Source organism: Myotis myotis, unplaced genomic scaffold, assembly GCF_014108235.1.
Source record: "Myotis myotis isolate mMyoMyo1 unplaced genomic scaffold, mMyoMyo1.p scaffold_m19_p_20, whole genome shotgun sequence".
Taxonomy (NCBI): Eukaryota; Metazoa; Chordata; class Mammalia; order Chiroptera; family Vespertilionidae; genus Myotis; species Myotis myotis.
Window position 1 is genome coordinate 4,186,677 of NW_023416325.1, and position 17,260 is coordinate 4,203,936.

Below are 17,260 nucleotides of genomic sequence, written 5' to 3' on the forward strand. Positions count from 1 at the left end.
GGGCACGCAACCGCGGTGACGTCGTCCAGGCGCGCCCCTCCCCTCGGCCTCGCGCTCGGCCTACGCAGGCGCAAACCGGAAGATGGCGGCGACTGGAGCGGGCCGTCTGCGGCGGGCTGCGTCAGTCCTGCTGCTCCGGACCCCGCGCCTGCCGCCCCGGGAGCTGTCAGCCCCCGCCCGGCTCTATCACAAGAAGGTAGGGGTTGGAAGGGGGATGCGCGGGGTCCGCAGCGACCGGGGCGGGAGGACGAGGACCTCGGAGGGGACTGGAGGGTGCCGGTGCCGGACAGAGGCCCAGCCGAGGGAGGAGTGGCCGCGGGACTCTGCGCCGCTTGGGGAGCCCCCGCCGTGGCCCGGGTGGGGATGGCGCCCGGCCCTGGATGGAGGGATCGCCCCCCCCCCCCACCCCTCGCGTGACACTGCCTCCACTCGCCTCGCTGCGCAGTGACGCTGACCGCGCACGAAAAAAAAATAACTGTCCGTGGGCCCTGCCGCTGGCCGCGACGCCCTGCATCCCAGCCCTTGAACGTCCTAAGAGCCCGGGAAGGAGGGTCCTGTTAGGACCTGCCGGCCTGACGCCTGGACCACTGCCCCGGTCAAGTGACCTCGGGGAAGGCGCTGTCCTTCGCCGAGCTTGCTCCCCATTCGGAAAGGGGTTCTCTGAGCAGCCCCTACACAAGGGGGTGCTGTGGCGGCCTCGGCAGGGTGCCCGGCACAGAGGGACCTTCCAGGTGCCGCTATGTTGTAGGAGCTCAGAGCCCCGAGTGGAGCCAGTACGCAGTCGTGTGTTTATTTTCGTGTTTTGTTTGGGGCGGGGCATAGGGATGGGTGTGTGATTTGCAGCCCTTGGGGGGGGGGGGGGGGCGTGTCAAGTCCCTTGGGCGGGAGATTGTGACACAACCAACCGAAGAAGGTGGTGAATCACCATGGGGGCAAACAGTACCGATTGGATGTTACCTTGTAGGTCCTTGGGCTTGGAGTCGGCATCCTGGTCGGAACGGAGGGGGGAGGGGGGCCGGACGATCGGCACACTTGGGTTAACTGGTAAAAAACAAAAAAACAAACCTCAAGGTTATTAGAGCCTTCCGTGTGCCGGTTTGAATAGACATTTATTCTCTCCTGGCTTCAGCTCGCCGCCCGGGACTTGGCTCCTCCCCCACCCAGGGGTGTGTTTTGTGGACAGTGCCCGCCCAAGGGACTCGGGCTGGCCGCCTCCTGGCCACCGGGGTGCGCTGCTGCACCGGGGAGGCCTCGGGGCCCTGAAATCTTGATGGGACCTGATTTTTATCGTCGTACCCACTTGGACACGTTTCATAGCATCGTTTCCCTGTAACAGTCTCCTCGAGGCTTCTGGGAAAGCCTTCAATTTATGGCTCATAGTCACTTTCAGAATTGTTGACTCGTTATTATCCTTTGAGAAGAGGCTGTATTTGGAAATAACAAAAATGCCATTTGAGCCCAAACCTGGCCATCTAGGTGGGTCAAGGTCCAACGGTTATAGGTGGTTAAAAAGCCTCTGGAATGAAGACATGATTTTCCTCCAGTATCACAAGTCTCTTAATAAGGTCGTTGGAAAGGAGACGCAAAAAGACTCTGGGTCACAAACGGTTCTCGTTGACCTGAGCGTGAGCCTTCCCACCCGGGTAAAATCTGGCATTTAGTGATTGCCTGCCAAGTTCAGGTTGCTGACTTGGTGCTTACCATCAAGTCAAGACCAAAAAGAGTGATCATTGATTTCTCTTAACTCTCATTTCAGGTTGTCGATCATTATGAAAATCCCAGAAACGTGGGGTCTCTTGACAAGACATCCAAAAATGTTGGGACCGGACTGGTGGGGGCTCCAGCGTGTGGCGACGTGATGAAATTACAGGTACTGCTGGTTTTCATCGGGGACGGGAATGGAACCTGTTGGCCGACAGTGCATCGTAGTTCACAGAGACTTGCACACACCGTCTCCTTTGGTCTCCCTTTGGACTCCTGCGAGGCAGGATGAGCCTGTCCTAGCGCTCCTGCTGGTACACTGTGCTGACCCTTTCCGATACAGTAAATTGATCACCCTGTTCTGCTCACTGAATCAGCTTCAATTCCAGCGTCAGTTAAGCAAAAGGTTCTGTGTTTTACCAAAGGAAAACCACAGCCGTTGAGCTAGCCATCCCCTGTGAGATAAGAAATCCAATAAAGCAGACCTCCCCCAAACTGAAGGCAACAACAGGAAGGCTGGGTAAACCGAAGCTTCATTCACAATCTGCTTCCTCATGGAGGGAGGGCAGCGTGCCAGAAACTGCCTGCCTGTCTTAGAAAACAGCAACAGGGCAGGGCGGGACCACTGCATGGTTTGGTGTCCAAGGAAAAAGCATTAACTAGAGACCGTGAGCGTAGGCTCCCCCAGCGTTTCCAGGGCAGACTGACACAGCAGCCGTGAGCAGAACTTCATAGCCAAAAAGCAGGCGAGGGTAACAAAACAAAACTTCAAAGGGGCGCATTATTTAGCTAATCTGTACCGCAGGCCTATGTGATTGTCTATGTTTGACTCTTATCCCTGAGCTCCTCAGAACAAAGCAGACTCAGGAAACATCGTCATTAGTGCCAGAACTTCAAGTGGAAACAAGGCCAAGGTCTTGGGAAGAGCCCATGCAGCCCTGTGAGTGCCGCTTCTACAGACAGCCCCACCCCTGTCTCTTTAGATCCAGGTGGATGAGAAGGGGAAGATCGTGGACGCCAGGTTTAAAACATTTGGCTGCGGCTCCGCAATCGCCTCCAGCTCGCTGGCCACCGAATGGGTGAAAGGAAAGACGGTAAGATCACTCGCAGAACTGACAGCATCAAGTCACGTTTTCCACAAACATGGCGCTCAGTTAAGGGAAAGGTCTGGTGGGTGGAGGGGGGCGGAAATAACTGATTTAAAAAAATACATTCTGAGACTCCTTTTTAATTTCTCCTGCCCAGATTTTTATTAAATTCTCCACATTGGGAACAGTGGATTGTTCTGTTTTGTTAAGAGTTTTTTAGTTTGGGGTTTTTTTGTTGTTGATCATTTTTATTCGGGGTTTTCTGTGATGTTTTGTTTCTAATTAAATAGAAAAAAAGATCCTCACCTCTCCACCTAACAAGATAGAGCTTAAAAGAAACCTTAGCTTTCTCCAAGGTCACTGGTGGTGTAATTTCTTAAGCGTGTCGGTCAGGTCAGGGCGTGTTGTGCAGTGGTTTGTTTTCTTGTTTATTTCCTCCCATCCTGTTTCGGAAAGAACTGCAGGTGGCTTTTAAGGGTTCATGGAATAACAAACTGGCCTGTACTAACAGAGACTGAAGAGTCAAACGCACATCGAGGGAGGGGCAGAGTGAGCAAGCACATCCAAACAGTGAGGGGTCGGGGGGGGCAGGCCCTCCTAGTGGAGAGGCCTGAACAAGAAAGGCAGGAACATCTTTCCCATCCTTTTCTCTGCCAGCGCCTCTTTCCCCAGCAGCTGCAGAAGGTCCCCAGCCCAGTGAAGAACTGGACTTCCTAAAATCTAGTCATTCAAACCTCTCAGAAAAGCTAAACCGCAGGCTGCTCATCCTTGTAACCCCGAGGGACCAAGTTCAAGGTTATAGAGAAGACTGCTCAAGGAGCTGGGCAGCTCGACAGCGAAGCACAAGCCACGCCTCATGCCACCTGCTTTCCGTGGCTCTGGGCCTTCTGGCTGGCAAGCTCCTTGGTGCCAAGGAAGCACAGGCCTGGTCTGTCCGGCAGGAGGTGGCTCTGCGGTGATTTGTCACCAACTGTCTGCAGGGAAAGGGGGGAAAGGGAGACGAGGCACCTGTGCTCCCAGGACCTGACCCGAGGGGCCTGTGAGTTGTGGTCAGAAAATAGGGGAAGAGGGCCTTTCTTTGACCTTTACATCCTCCCATCCTGAGTTCCCAGGAACAGAACTAAAGTCATAATGGAGTAGAATTAGTGGCATTGGGAAGTTAGGGGGACACCTGGCTTTCCTTAAGATGCTGGGACTGTTCCAGGGGGGCAAGGAACCACCTGCCTCTTGTTCTGCCCTCAGGCTCCGGACCGAGCCCCAGGCGGGAGGAGTTAGTCTCCTTTCAGCCTGGGATGAGCCCAAAGGGAGCTCCTAGCCCAGGACCCACCTGTGCCACTGCCACAGTGCTGGAGTGCCACAGCCTGTCCGCCCCCTCCGACCGCCTAGTGCCATCAGCACTGCTAGTTGAAGGGACTTACTCTAAACATTTGGTACAAGGACATCAGAGAAGCTGATAGTCACAAAACCAGCATAGCAAGTCACTGCCTTTTAAAGAAAGACTCATGTTTCTGGTCTCCAGCAAATCTGATTCCAAGGAGACTTCTCAGGTTCTCTTCAGCTCCTAGAGTGTGTGTGCGGGTCCTGCTCACCCCAGCCCCCCGCTGTGCACACTTCCTATCCAAGAATCCCACCTGCAGCCTTGACACCCAGGTGGGGTCCTGAGAAGGTCCTGGGTCCTTTGTTTGGGGTTATTAACGGAAACCACCCCCATTCACCCTGTCCTGAGGGCCTCTGGGGCCTCCCAGGTTATTGTCTGTCCCTCAAGACAGAGCCTCGCTGACACTGCGTGTCTTTCCCATGTGCCTCAGGTGGAGGAAGCCTTGACCATCAAGAACACAGACATCGCCAAGGAGCTATGCCTGCCCCCCGTGAAGCTGCACTGCTCCAGTAAGTCTCTGCCCCCAAAGGCCAGCGGCCGGACAGTTGGGAGGAATTGGGTAATGGAGTCAACTTGCATTTGTGACAGAGTAATGACGAGTCCTTTGTGGTCATGGAGTCCGTTTATAACCTTTCGAGGGCTCAAGCCCACGGCCTCAGCCATCGCCAGGACAGCCTCTGGGAGGTGGTGTGTGCCAGGCCTCGTGCTGAGCACTCCATAGCATCATCTGTAAACTTCAGCGACATCCTTCAGGCCACAGAAGGTGCCATGTCTCTCCCCTTACGATGAGGAAACGGGTTCCGGTTAAAGCACTGGTCACACGGCTCTTAAGTGAGAAAGCCCCAGTCTACGCCCCAGTCTCTGATTCCAGAATCTGTGCTGTTCCCACCCCATTGCAGGAAAGTGAGGGCCGCAGAAGAGAAAAGTCAGCTTCCACATAACCCCATTCGTTGTGTATTTCCTCACTTCCTATCCACATACGTTGCTCTGTATCTGCATCTATGGGATGACTAAGCCCAGATGTCTTAAGACTGATGCTTGGCTTTCCAGCTCAGTCTCTGACTTAAATTTAAAGCTATTTCCCCCTCCTCTCAACCTTCTTGGGAAGGAGGGAATGGGAACAGCCTTCCTAATAGACTGACGGGAGTTTACTGACCAAATTAGTTAAACACCAGCAGAGAGCCAGGTCTCTTGCCAGGAGAGGACTCGAGAGCCGAGAACTGGGACAGGGACGTGCCGATGCAGTCTTCAGGAAGTCTGCTAAGACCCAAGTTCTTTCCACTTGAGTTGGAATTCAAGTAGCCATGAATAAAGGACATAGCTTGTAAACATTTTCACACACTTCAGAAAAATCCCAGCTTCTCTGGTCCTGAGACCTGAGCTGAGGCTCTGCCTTTGGCTTGCTTTCTGCTCTCATTCCAGCCCTCTCAATTTTTATTTTCCTCCATAGCCTCAGTCCTAAGTAAGTTCAAGCTTAAGATCACTAGAGAGTAATGTGGCAGACACCATGCTATCAGCAAATGACATGACCTAAGTTACGCTGCTAGCTTACCCAGCACCCACTACATTCCCTTAAGTCTCCTGTGAGCAGATGAGAACGAATATTTGTTGTGTCCCTACTGTGTGCCAGCCACATAGTAAGTCCTCACACAGTCCCAGCAAGAACAGCAGGATGTCCAGTTTTATAGAAAAGAAAGTCGATCCGCAGAGGCTCAGAAACTAACCTGGGTGACCGTGAGGCCCTGCCCAGTACCGCTGCCCTCGCCTCTTAGAAATTCCACTCCTAAGACTGTTTTTGTCTAGAAACTCAGCTTCTCTCTCCTTCCTGTCCTTCCAGTGCTGGCTGAAGATGCGATCAAGGCCGCCCTGGCTGATTACAAACTGAAGCAAGAACCCAAGAAAGGAGAGGCAGAGAAGAAATGAGCCCCTGGCACCTCCAGCAGGGCCTTCAGCTGCTTGCCCGCCCCGTGCATCACCTTAGATTCCAGGAAGCTCCTCACACTACAGTGAAAGGCCATGCGCACAACCCTTGCTGTTCACACTGTGGCTCTGACGCGAGAATACAGTTCAGTTCCGAATCCTGTGGTTTCTTTCAGCCCACTCTTACCGCCTTAATCCTAATTCTGTATATTTTGAATTGAATGTACGGCCTCAAAACTGAAATCAGTTAAGTCGAGTTTTGCTAGTCCACAAAGTGCACAAAGATCTATTTTATCTGAATCTATTTTGGGGAGGATTACCAATAGAATGCCTTGTACGACTGTTTGATAGAACCAAGTATTGTACATAGAACAGATCTGCATATATATAATAAATTAAAGCGTGTAAGACAATGGTTTTCTCCTCTAAGCCTTCTCTCTCGGATGCTTCACTCGCCCCGAGTGCTGCCCAAAGCCCCCTGGGTTCCCAGGTGCTGGGCCATGGCAACAGTGCTTCCCGAGCACCGTGGGCGGGACGGACTGCACGGAGACTGCCCCCTCAGGAAACGGGTGAGGGGAAAGGAGGTGGCCATCACTTTGGGTTGTTCTCTGCAGAGTAACAGTAGGTTGACAACTCCAAGTGAGAACAGAAGATACTTGTAATTTCACTCATTTATGAAATCCTGAAATCTACAAGTGCTGGCTTAGACAATTCCCTCAAGCTGTGGACCAAATACAGGTGCAGAGCACCTGGGGCCGGGGCCTAAAATACAGAATGCAGGCCCAGAGCTCTGTGTCAGGTCGGGGCAGGTGACGCTGATTTGTATGGTGGCAGACAAGCCACGCCATAGGGAAGCAGCTGCTTTCGTCCCGGGCCCTGCCTGCACAGGGATGATAGTCACACAGTTCATTCTGAACTGTCTGCACATGGGCAGTGAGCTCAGGGCAGAGGGGCCTTCTGAGGCTCCCACAGTCGTGTGCCAGCTAAAATCCCACCAGAGGCGGCCTGGTTTCCTAGGGACAGCGTGACACTGGAACTGCGGCTCACAATCTCAGACCTTCCACCCTTCCAAAGGAAGATGTGTTTGTCTTTTCCGATGGTGGGTTTTGGTTCGGGCAGAAGCTAGCTGCCTCTTCTCTTAAATACACCTCTTTTTAAAATATACGAAGATATTTTGAAACCCCATGGGTTCTGGAGAAGGCTCAGAACTTCAAAGGCCTTTCCTTCCACACACAGCCTGGGAGACCTCAGGGCAGGACCTCAAATTAGAGCCGCCGGGTGGGGCCATGTCAGGTTGCCCTGGGTGGCGTGTTCTGTTTAATTCACAGCCCTCCCAGCTGCGCGGTCTCTCCTTTATTATATGTGACAACACTACAATTCCCCACCACACGTCTGAGACTTTTTAAATGAGACGTTGTTGTCCCTGTTAACATCCCCTGAGAGTTGAAGCTGAGTTCTGCGCATCAGAAGCTGCTTGTAAACAGCCAAAACGATGTTACCAGAATAGCCCCAACCTCAAGTATGAGGTGGTGCCGCTAAAAGCAATGAGTATTGTTTTAAATTTACATTAGAGACACTCCTGTTCCCAGACAGACTTAGTTTTAACCACACGGGGGCACCGTGCACCCTCCGATGAGCTCAGGTCTAGCGTTTCTGGGTCTCCAAATGGGTCTCAGCCTCTCCAAGTGGGCTCGCCCACGGAGGCCCACGGAGATCTTGACGTGTGAGTTACACCTGTCCATCAGGCACCAGGCACCGTGCTCTGTGCCAGGCCCTGACGTCTGTGATCCTGCTCATTCTCATGACCACCCACTGAGGTTTGTTTCCAACAAGGAAACTGACTGAATAGGTGGACAGACTCAAGCCGGCTCACCTGGGCTGGGTGACCCCAAAGCCCATGCTTCTCCCGCCTCGTTTCCTTCTGGCGGAACATACCGGGGATTCTACCGCACATCAGGGGCTCACCTGTGCCCTGTGCGTTTGCATGAAGAAGCTGAGCCAACAGGATGAGCCCAATCCATTCATTTGGCCAACTCACCACCACACAGCACGGCCCTCACCTGGCTGTGCATCACAGCCCTCAGGGTGGGGGCTGGGCACTGGTGTTTTTAAAAGCTCCCAGGAGTCTCCAATGTGCCAGCCGCATAGTAGGTCCTCACTCATGGGTGGAACCCACCATGAAGTGCTGTGCACATTGCAAAGCAGTTTGCTAAAATTATTTTGATGGAGGCTCAGTTTTGTGAGAAGATGTCAGTCACTTCTCATCACCAAAGAGCTCTTGAATCCCTTCCTTTCCACCCCTCCCACCACTTCCCCACATCTGCCTTAGTGTTGGAGTCAGACAGGGTGAGTTCAAATGTTGGCTACCACTGTGTGACCTTGAACAAGAGCCTTCAGCCGCCCAAGCCTCAGTTTATTCATCTGTAAACTGGGAATGATAATAGCGCCGACCCGGTCAGGGTGACATGAGGAATAAATGAGATCATGCACATAGAGCATGTGGCACATAAAAAGAGTGCATCTTTGTTTCGGCCGTTGTCATGATTCTGATAAACTTCAGCCCTGACTCTACCAGGCACAGTTGCTGGGACCTCATGTACTCCTCACAGAAATCCTAAACACTATGATTATCTCATTTTACACATGAAGACACAAAAAGGTTAAGTGGTGTGTCCAACATCACACAGCGGGGAAGTGGTGGGGGCAGGATTCTAGGCCAAGGCTGCCACTGCATTCTCTATTGCTATTATCATTATTACTAGAGGCCCAGTGCACGAAATTCATGCACGGGTAGGGTCCCTAGGCCTGGCCAGCGATCAAGGCCAGCCAGGGCCTTCCTTCATTCTGCACCACCCCCTGGTGGTTGGCGCATGTCATAGCGAGCGATCGAACTCCCGGTCTCCCAGTCGAACTCCCAAGGGGACACTTTGCATATTAGCCTTTTATATATATAGATATTAGCATTGGCATAATTACCATTACTGATAGTAGCTATTGCTACCATCCCCACTATTGTTACTAGTAGTAGTGCTGTCATTACTATTTGTTAAATACTGTAGCCTCTAGACCAGTGGTTCTCAACCTTCTGGCCCTTTAAAACAGTTTCTCATGTTGTGACCCACAACATAAAATTATTTTCGTGGCTACTTCATAACTGTAATGTTGCTACTGTGATGAATCGTCATGTAAATATCTGATATGCAGGATGGTCTTAGGCGACCCCTGTGAAAGGGTCGTTCAACCGCCAAAGGGGTCGCGACCCACAGGTTGAGAACCGCTGCTCTAACCTAACAACCTATGTTGTGTGCCGAGGGACCAGCCTCACAGCAAGGCCTCCGAAAGTAAGCAGAGCGGTCTCGCTGCACCCAAGCAGGAGACACGCCCATGTGACTTCTGTCACATACCACTTGACAGGCCAGCTCACTCCACATTGCTTGGCCAACCACCCGGCACAGCTATTCCCAAGGGCCAGCCTCAAACACCACGGCACCAGCCCCGCCCAGCTATCTTTGGAAATGTCATGTTAGATACTTCCACCCCTGGCTTCACTTCAGAGAAGCCCAGCTCTCAGAATAACTCGAAAGCCCTCCACCCCCAGTGAGGACAACTCTTACTGCCTGGAGCTACGGTGCCAAAGAGCTTCCGCCGGCCTCCCTTCCTGGCCCTGGGGCCTTGGGCCAATGGGTCAAAGGGCTGGGCTGGACCTCCCTCTGCCCAAACACTACGTGCCACCCTGTGTCACTGGCCCCTTTTGAGCAGGACATTAGGGAACAACCTTGGATGGGGACTTGGGGGCTTGGGTTCTGGTCCCAGCTCTGCCATGATTTCTGCATGTGACCTTAAGCAGATACTTAACTTCTTTTAGCCTCAGTTTCTGTTTCTGTAAAATTGGCAGAAAACTAGCTCCTAAGGCATAGAACTGTTGTGAGGATTAAATTATCAAATGTCTAGCAAAACAAAACAAAAAAAAACAGTGCCAGGCATGTGGTAAGTGCATGCTAACTGTTAGCTATCATCACCATCATCATAATGCCATCATTGTCATCAACATTACCACTATCCCCATTATTACCACCATTATCATCACCATCACCACCATCATCACCATCATCATCATAAGTATCATCACCGTCACTATCATCATCACCATCATTAACTCCATCATGGTCATGTCCATCGTCATCAACATCACCATCATCCCCATCATCACCACCATCACCACTATCATCATCATCTCTATCATCACCACCATCATTATCACCATCATCATCACCATCACTAAGACCACCATTTTCACCACCATCACCACCATAACCCTCCTCAATACTGTCATGGTTGTCATTGTCATCATCACCACCACCATCATCATCACCACCATCACTACTATCATCATCACTATCACCACCACCATCATTGTCACCATCATCATCACCAATATCAGCAGTAGCAGCAACACTGTCACCATCATAGTCATCACCATCATTGTCATCATCACCATCATTGTTACAGGTCAGATTCCTCAAGAAGCCAACTCTGAGATGGAAATTAGCACACAAGGTGTTTATTGGGGAGTGTCCCCGAGATCAAAGCCTGTGGAAAGGGCAGTTAATAACACAGAATTGGGCAAAGGGAGGCGATGGGCAGCAGTGTAGCCCCAACAAGAGTCTCCGTTGACCCCATGGGGAGCTCCAAATCTGATGGCTCCTAAGAGTTGTCCACGGTGCCCTGACTGGTTTGGCTCAGTGGATAGAGCGTCGGCCTGCAGACTGAAGGGTCCCAGGTTCGATTCCGGTCAAGGGCATTACCTTGGTTGCGGGCACATCCCCAGTAGGGGGTGTGCAGGAGGCAGCTGATCGATGTTTCTCTCTCATCGATGTTTCTAACTCTCTATCCCTCTCCCTTCCTCTCTATGGAAAATCAATAAAATATATTTAAAAAAAAAAAAAAAAAAGAGTTGTCCACAGTCAGAGCCCCTATCACTTAACAGTGGTTCGCAACCTTCTGGCCCTTTAAATACAGTTCCTCATGTTGTGACCCAACCATAAAATTATTTTCGTTGCTACTTCATAACTGTAATGTTGCTACTGTTATAAATCGTCATGTAAATATCTGATATGCAGGGTGGTCTTAGGAGACCCCTGTGAAAGGGTCGTTCGACCGTCAAAGGGGCCGCGGCCCACAGGTTGAGAACCGCTGACTTACAATCTCTAAAATGAGTCGCACTATTGGATTTGAGACTTCCTCTTCTCTTTTTCCGAAGGAGATTTGCACTTTACAAGAAAAGGAACCAAGAGCAATGCTTACCACCAATGAAGAACTGGTTAATGACGGAATTCCAGGCATCTGTTGGGCTTAATATCTGGGGGCAAAGGAGCTTTGTGGGAGCTTCTCACACTGTCCCATTTGCCCGTCAGCCCCAGAATCTTGCTCACTTTCCCACAGCAGCCGGGCCCCTGAGGACCATCTCCCTTCGAGCGGGTGCTCATCCGTTCTAGGGTGTCTCATCCTAAAGGCATGGGACAGCATGGCCCTGCCTCCTGGCAGGCATTCCTGCTCCGCTGCCGGGATCCGCGGCTCCTCTTGACCTTTCCCACTCTTTTTCTAGGTTGCTGAACCAAAGGACAATCAGCTTGTGCGGGCGAGTCATTTTCTGGCTGCGCTCACAGAGCTGAGGGCCTCCAGGGAGAGAACCTGGGTCAGGATGCCTAGGCTAGGTGGTCCCGGGCCAGTGGGGGCCTCTCTTATTTGTCCTCCTCACATGGACAACCTGAGAGGATGAACTAAGGTTGCACAGACAAAGTGCCCAGGACAGCCTGGCACACCATAGGTGCTTACTAAAGTGCTCATTCATCCAAAGGACAGGCCCTTGGCGGGCACCACGGGGCAGGAGGAGTGACAGGGAGATCAGGCCTCTACTTTCCGCGGAACAAGAGCTCTCCGTGGAGCCTATGGCCTCCAAAGCCCCGCCTGACCCCGGCTCTGCCCGCCTATCACCTCGCTCAGCCCACTCCAGGGGCTCTGGCCTCCCTGCTGTCCCTCAGACTCACCAAGCTCATTCCTACCTCAGGGCCTTTGCACCTTCTGGCCCCTCTGCCCAGAGCCCTCTTCCCCAGAGCTTCACAAGGCTGCCTCCTCCATTCAGGTCTCTTACCTCAAGTGTCACCTCCTCAGATAGGCCACCCCATCAACCCAGGTTTAAGCAGAAACCCGTGCTACTCACTCGGCCATCACACTGTTCATTTCCTTCGAAGCACAGACCCCTTTGGATTTGCGTTGCTCAGGGAGAGTGTGTCTGGGGGTCACCACCTAATCTCTGATGCCTAGAACATGACTACATACAATGTGGGACCCGCTCCCAGCGGTTTGTTCTGGCCGTGGGCCTGCACCCACAGTGAGGGCCCTGGAAAGTTAGGAGGCGAGAGATCCGTCCCTACTCCCTGAGCAAACCTCTGCCCCTCCCTGTATTTGTAGTTTATCTACAAAATGAGGGATTGGGCCCAATAAATCCATATTCCTTTCCAGCTCAAACAAAAAAATTCCACAAACTTCGCATTTTTGCCAATACCCCACTCACGCCAGAACATGATTCATCTCTGCCGACTTTGCCTAGCAACCAGCCCTTCTCCCCATACCCCGAACCAAGTCCCCCCCCCCCCCAGAAAAATTCCTCCCCCACCACACACCCTCCCAGCCTCCCCCCCACCCTCCCCAACCCCCTCTGGTATCCTGGAGAGGAATGCAAGGCTTCAAGATCCCCCGTCTGTCTGCCACCAGCATTTTAAGGCAACCTCAGAATGTCTCGGGCTATGTCTGGAACCGGTGGGGGGAGCAGCTCCCCCTGGGATTAGCACAGGAAACAGCGGCAGAAGTTGAGCTGGCGGAAAGCGCTGACCCAGCACGAGGAGATCATTTCTATTCTGATGCCTCGCCCTCCTCTAGTGCCCAGCTCCCTGGGCCTTGAAAAGTGTCTGCCTTGTAGGGAGAAAGAGGAGGCAGGGGAAGTGAACGCGAGGGAGACGTTCCCTGCTGGACACAAAAGCAGCTCGTTCAGATTTCCTAGGGATGGTCTCCTCTCGTTCCTCACAGCGAGAAGAGAGACCTGTCTCATCACAGTAGATACTGGCAAGCATTGGGTAAACTTCAATACCTACTGGCGACCCCAGATCTTGGCAACTCAAGAACAGAAAGTCATGTCTATTTATCAGAAAAAGGGTATTGATCAGAAAACCACAGCAAACATCTTGGCCGCTGGGAAACGTTGGAAGCATGCTCGCTGAAATCAGAAACCAGACAAGAATGTGCACTACCACAAGCAGCCTTGTCATCATCTCCAGCAACACCACCATCATCACCTCTACCATCACCTCCATTACCACCTCTAGGGTTTCCATCACCTCCAACAACACCATCACCACCTCTAGGACCTCCATCAGCTCCAACACCACCATCACCACCACCTCTGCCATCTCCACCATCATCACCTCCACCTCTACCTCTACCTCCACCACCATCACTACCACCACCTCCACCTCCACCTCCATCATCTCCACACCATCATTATGATCACCTACTTCAGCCACCATCACCACCACCACCTCCACCTCCACCTCCACCACCATCATCACCACCACCTCTACCACCTCCATCATCACCTCCATCACCATCATCACATCACTTCCACCACCACTGCCAATCATATTGAACTGGAAGTCCAAGCCATTGCAATAACTAACACACACACACTACAAGTAAAGTGAGGAGCATAGACAGGAAGCTATGCAACAGTCACTCCTGGATGCTTTGATCATCTGTTTACCTAGGGATCCTCCTTGCATGAGCACTGACCGAGTCAGGTGACCTGGCCTGGAGACTTGCCTCAGCCATGACCTTTCTGGGTGACTCTGGGCCTCAGTTTCCCCATGTGTAGCTTGAGTGGTAGGACTATGCCAATTATTTGCAAACTATGCTCCACTGAGCCCTAGGGGCCCCTGCAAGAGGCAAAGGGAGGCCCACAGATGCCCCTGGGTATCCCATCCCCACTTCCAGCTGGAGTTTCATTCAACATATGTTAGCATTCCTAGTAAAAGTCTATTACAACAAAGAGTTCTGTGGCTCAAAGAAGTTGAAAATCAGCAGATACACAGCCAGTACCAACAGGGACTAAGGATGGAAACAGATCATTCACAGAGGAACTCCATGAGGAAAAGCTACCTCACCAGGAATCAGAGCGCCATCACTAACACAACAGCACGGTCCCACTTCTCACCTATTGGAACAAAGACGGAAAACGAGCAGTGCTGTAAGCGTGGGAAAATGACAACACGCTTCTTAAACCAAGACGGGAATGGACATGGGTGAGATGCACCTTGGAAATGCCAATCGGCAGCATCTCTGAAAACGCTACCCACGTCCCCTTTCACCAGTGGTCCCACCAGCAGGGCCCAGGAACCACCACGTGTCTGCATATGCAGGGTGTCCTTGGACACGTGTGCTGACACAAAGGCCCCCAACTCTGCAATCTGTGATCTCGGGTCCGGAGCTCGCCCAGCGCCTGCCCCGGCCCCAGAGGAGCCCTGAACCGGCTCTATTCCAAAGACACCCGAAGCCCAGGTGAGCTGAAGGCTGGGCTCATGCCTCTCACAGGTGACTTTCCTGGGCGAGTCCATCCCATCAGGCCTGCCTCCTAGAGTGCAAAGCTCTCCCCCCTCCCGCAAGGTTGACGGCAACCCACACGGAGGGTGAGCTGCCAAGTTGAACCTAGCACCTGACCCCTCTCCCCAACTCACCAGCTGTGTTACCAAGTGCTCGTCAACAAGTCACTGAGCAGAGATGGGTGTCTCCTTGGCTAAATGATGCTGATCAAACCGACTTGGTAGCGATTTTTCACACGAAATCATTTATGTGAGAAGCAAGTTGGAAAATTATTGGCTATATTTCTGTTCCAGACCCTGGTCCCACAGCCAATTCTGAGTATCCTCTCCGAGGACAGGCCCCTGTCTCTCTAACCACCCCACGTGCACGGGGGTGGGGGTGGGGGTGGGGGTCCTTTTGCTCGCTTATTCTAAACTTAGTGGCACGAACACCCTTGTACGTCCATCTCAGGGTCCACAGGCAGGTGTCTGCAGGCAGGTTCCAGAAAAGCACGCCTGGGGCAAAGAGCAAGGACGTTTACAACATTGGTAGATGCCGCCCCGGGACCCTCCGGAACGGGCCATTTCTCTCTTGCTCAAAACCAGACAGTGCGAAGATCAGACCCGGGCAGAGACGAAATGTTCTTATCTCAGGAGAGGTCATGGGAAAAATTCAAGTGTTTCTAAGTGACCGTCCAATGGCTGGCCCGGCCCGCCGGCCAGAGCCCTACCGCAGGCCGGGCGGCGGGGAAATGGGTCTTCGGGCCCGATTTCCTGGATTAGCTACAAGAAGGGACGTCCTGCTGGTGCGGGGTTGCTGAGATCCGCGAGGAGGCGACCAGAGAACCGGGGAGCTCTCTTCCAGGGGTCTCTTAAGGGGGGGGGGGGGGGGGGTTTGGCCTCTCTGGGGTGAATGAGACGGGGAGAAAGAAGCAGGCTCTCCCAGGATCTTCTGGTCCAAGAGGCGAGGGACTCCTTTGGAACAGTCCGCGGCCCACCCGCGGAAACTCACAGCCAGCCTCCGGCCTCCCTGTGCAAGTGGCGGACCTGCCACGCAGCCCAGCCGGGGAAGAGGCGGCGCAGGTCTCCACCCAGGGCGCCAGGCCGGGGCCAGTGTCTTCCCAGGCGCCCATCGCCACGTCCCCGCCTCCGGAGAGCCCAGGCCCGTGGCTGGACCGCCGACCCCGCGGGCGCTCGGCGTCTCTCCTGCCCGCAGCATCTGGGGCCGGGCCACAGCGTTGGGGTCCCGCACGCTGGCTGGGTCATTCGCCGGCCACGTGGCCTCGGGCTGCCCGTCGGGTGGTCGTGACGCCCCAGCGGGCATTCCGCACTGGGTGCGCTGCGCATGCGCTGTTTGTGAACCGGAAGAGCCCAAGCCCGCGGAGGGTTGTGGTCACCGCCTCTTTGCAGCCCTTCCGCCCTGCAGACCACGTGACGCACGAGGCACGTGGCACTGGGCACGTGGCACCCGGCAGCAGTGAAAACACCTGAGCCAGCTTAGCTGGGGGGGCCACGTGAAGTCTGAACACATTGGCCTTCGGCCCCCTCCTCCAACCCCTTCTCCTGCATTCACGCACTCATTCATTCATGTATTCGTGGAGCCATTCATTCATTCATTCATGCATGAGTAGGACTGCAGGCAGCGTGGAGCAGTGGCTATGGGGACCAATAGCCCCAGGAGGTTCAAAGCCCAGCTCTGGTACTTTCTGGCTGTGTGACCTTGGGCGAGTCACTGCACCTCTCTGAGCCTCTGTGTGTTCCTCTGTAGAAGGTGGATAATATCCAGGCTTCCCTCAGCTTTGTGAGGGCCCTTGTCTGCTAAACAGTGAGTGCCCCAAAATTGGGGGACGGGGGGTCTTGGAGCTTGTCCAACGCCCTCAATGGGGACCCTCTGATCTTCATTCAAGGAGCTCCTTAGCGGTAGCTCAGCACTCCCTGCGAAGCATTCATTGAGCACCTGCTGAGTACCACGCCCCATGCCGGGCTGGACCCCCAGGGCTTGGAGGAGAAGCCGCCAACCTCTTTGGAGCTTCCTGCCTGGAGGAGCAACAGGGACAATCGGGAGAACCAGGAGCCTGGACTCCTTGTCCATCCTGGCCTGGCCATGCTCCTCGGAGCCTGTGACCCAGCAGGACCTGTGGTTTCACAGGGGAAGCACCGAGGCTCCCAGAGGCGGCAGAAGCTGCTCAAGGCCACACCACCCGGAAGTGGGGTTCAAACCCTGGGATTTGAACACCAGCCTTTCAGGATGCAGACACCTGTGTCCTGTGTCCTCCCTCCATGTGCCTGGAGGAGTTTCCTGCCAGAGCCGGTGCTGATAGGAATTCGGTTTGTCTTCCAGATAGGACACAACAGAGAGAGGAGAGGACCGGTCCACGTCACCTGGCAACGAATCCCACTTGGTCCCCCTCGCCTTTCCAGCCCCCGAGAAATGATCCTGGCGCCTGTCCCCTTGGGCCCAAGTCCCTGGGCTCCCCAACCCATGTTACCAGCCATTGTCCAGCTCTGCCAGCCCAGACAATGCCTAAGCCCTGGCTGGGGTC

General features: G+C 53.5%; 1 protein-coding gene across 1 annotated transcript; it reads left to right on the top strand.

Moving 5' to 3' along the window:
- The first annotated feature begins 40 nt into the window (after positions 1-40).
- On the top strand, positions 41-6,516 carry ISCU (iron-sulfur cluster assembly enzyme). Its single transcript, XM_036354320.1, has 5 exons — positions 41-196; positions 1,757-1,870; positions 2,685-2,795; positions 4,598-4,676; positions 6,005-6,516. Exons 1-5 carry the CDS (start codon positions 83-85, stop codon positions 6,088-6,090), a joined length of 504 nt encoding a protein of 167 aa, XP_036210213.1. The 5' UTR covers positions 41-82; the 3' UTR covers positions 6,091-6,516.
- Positions 6,517-17,260: the final 10,744 nt, after the last annotated feature.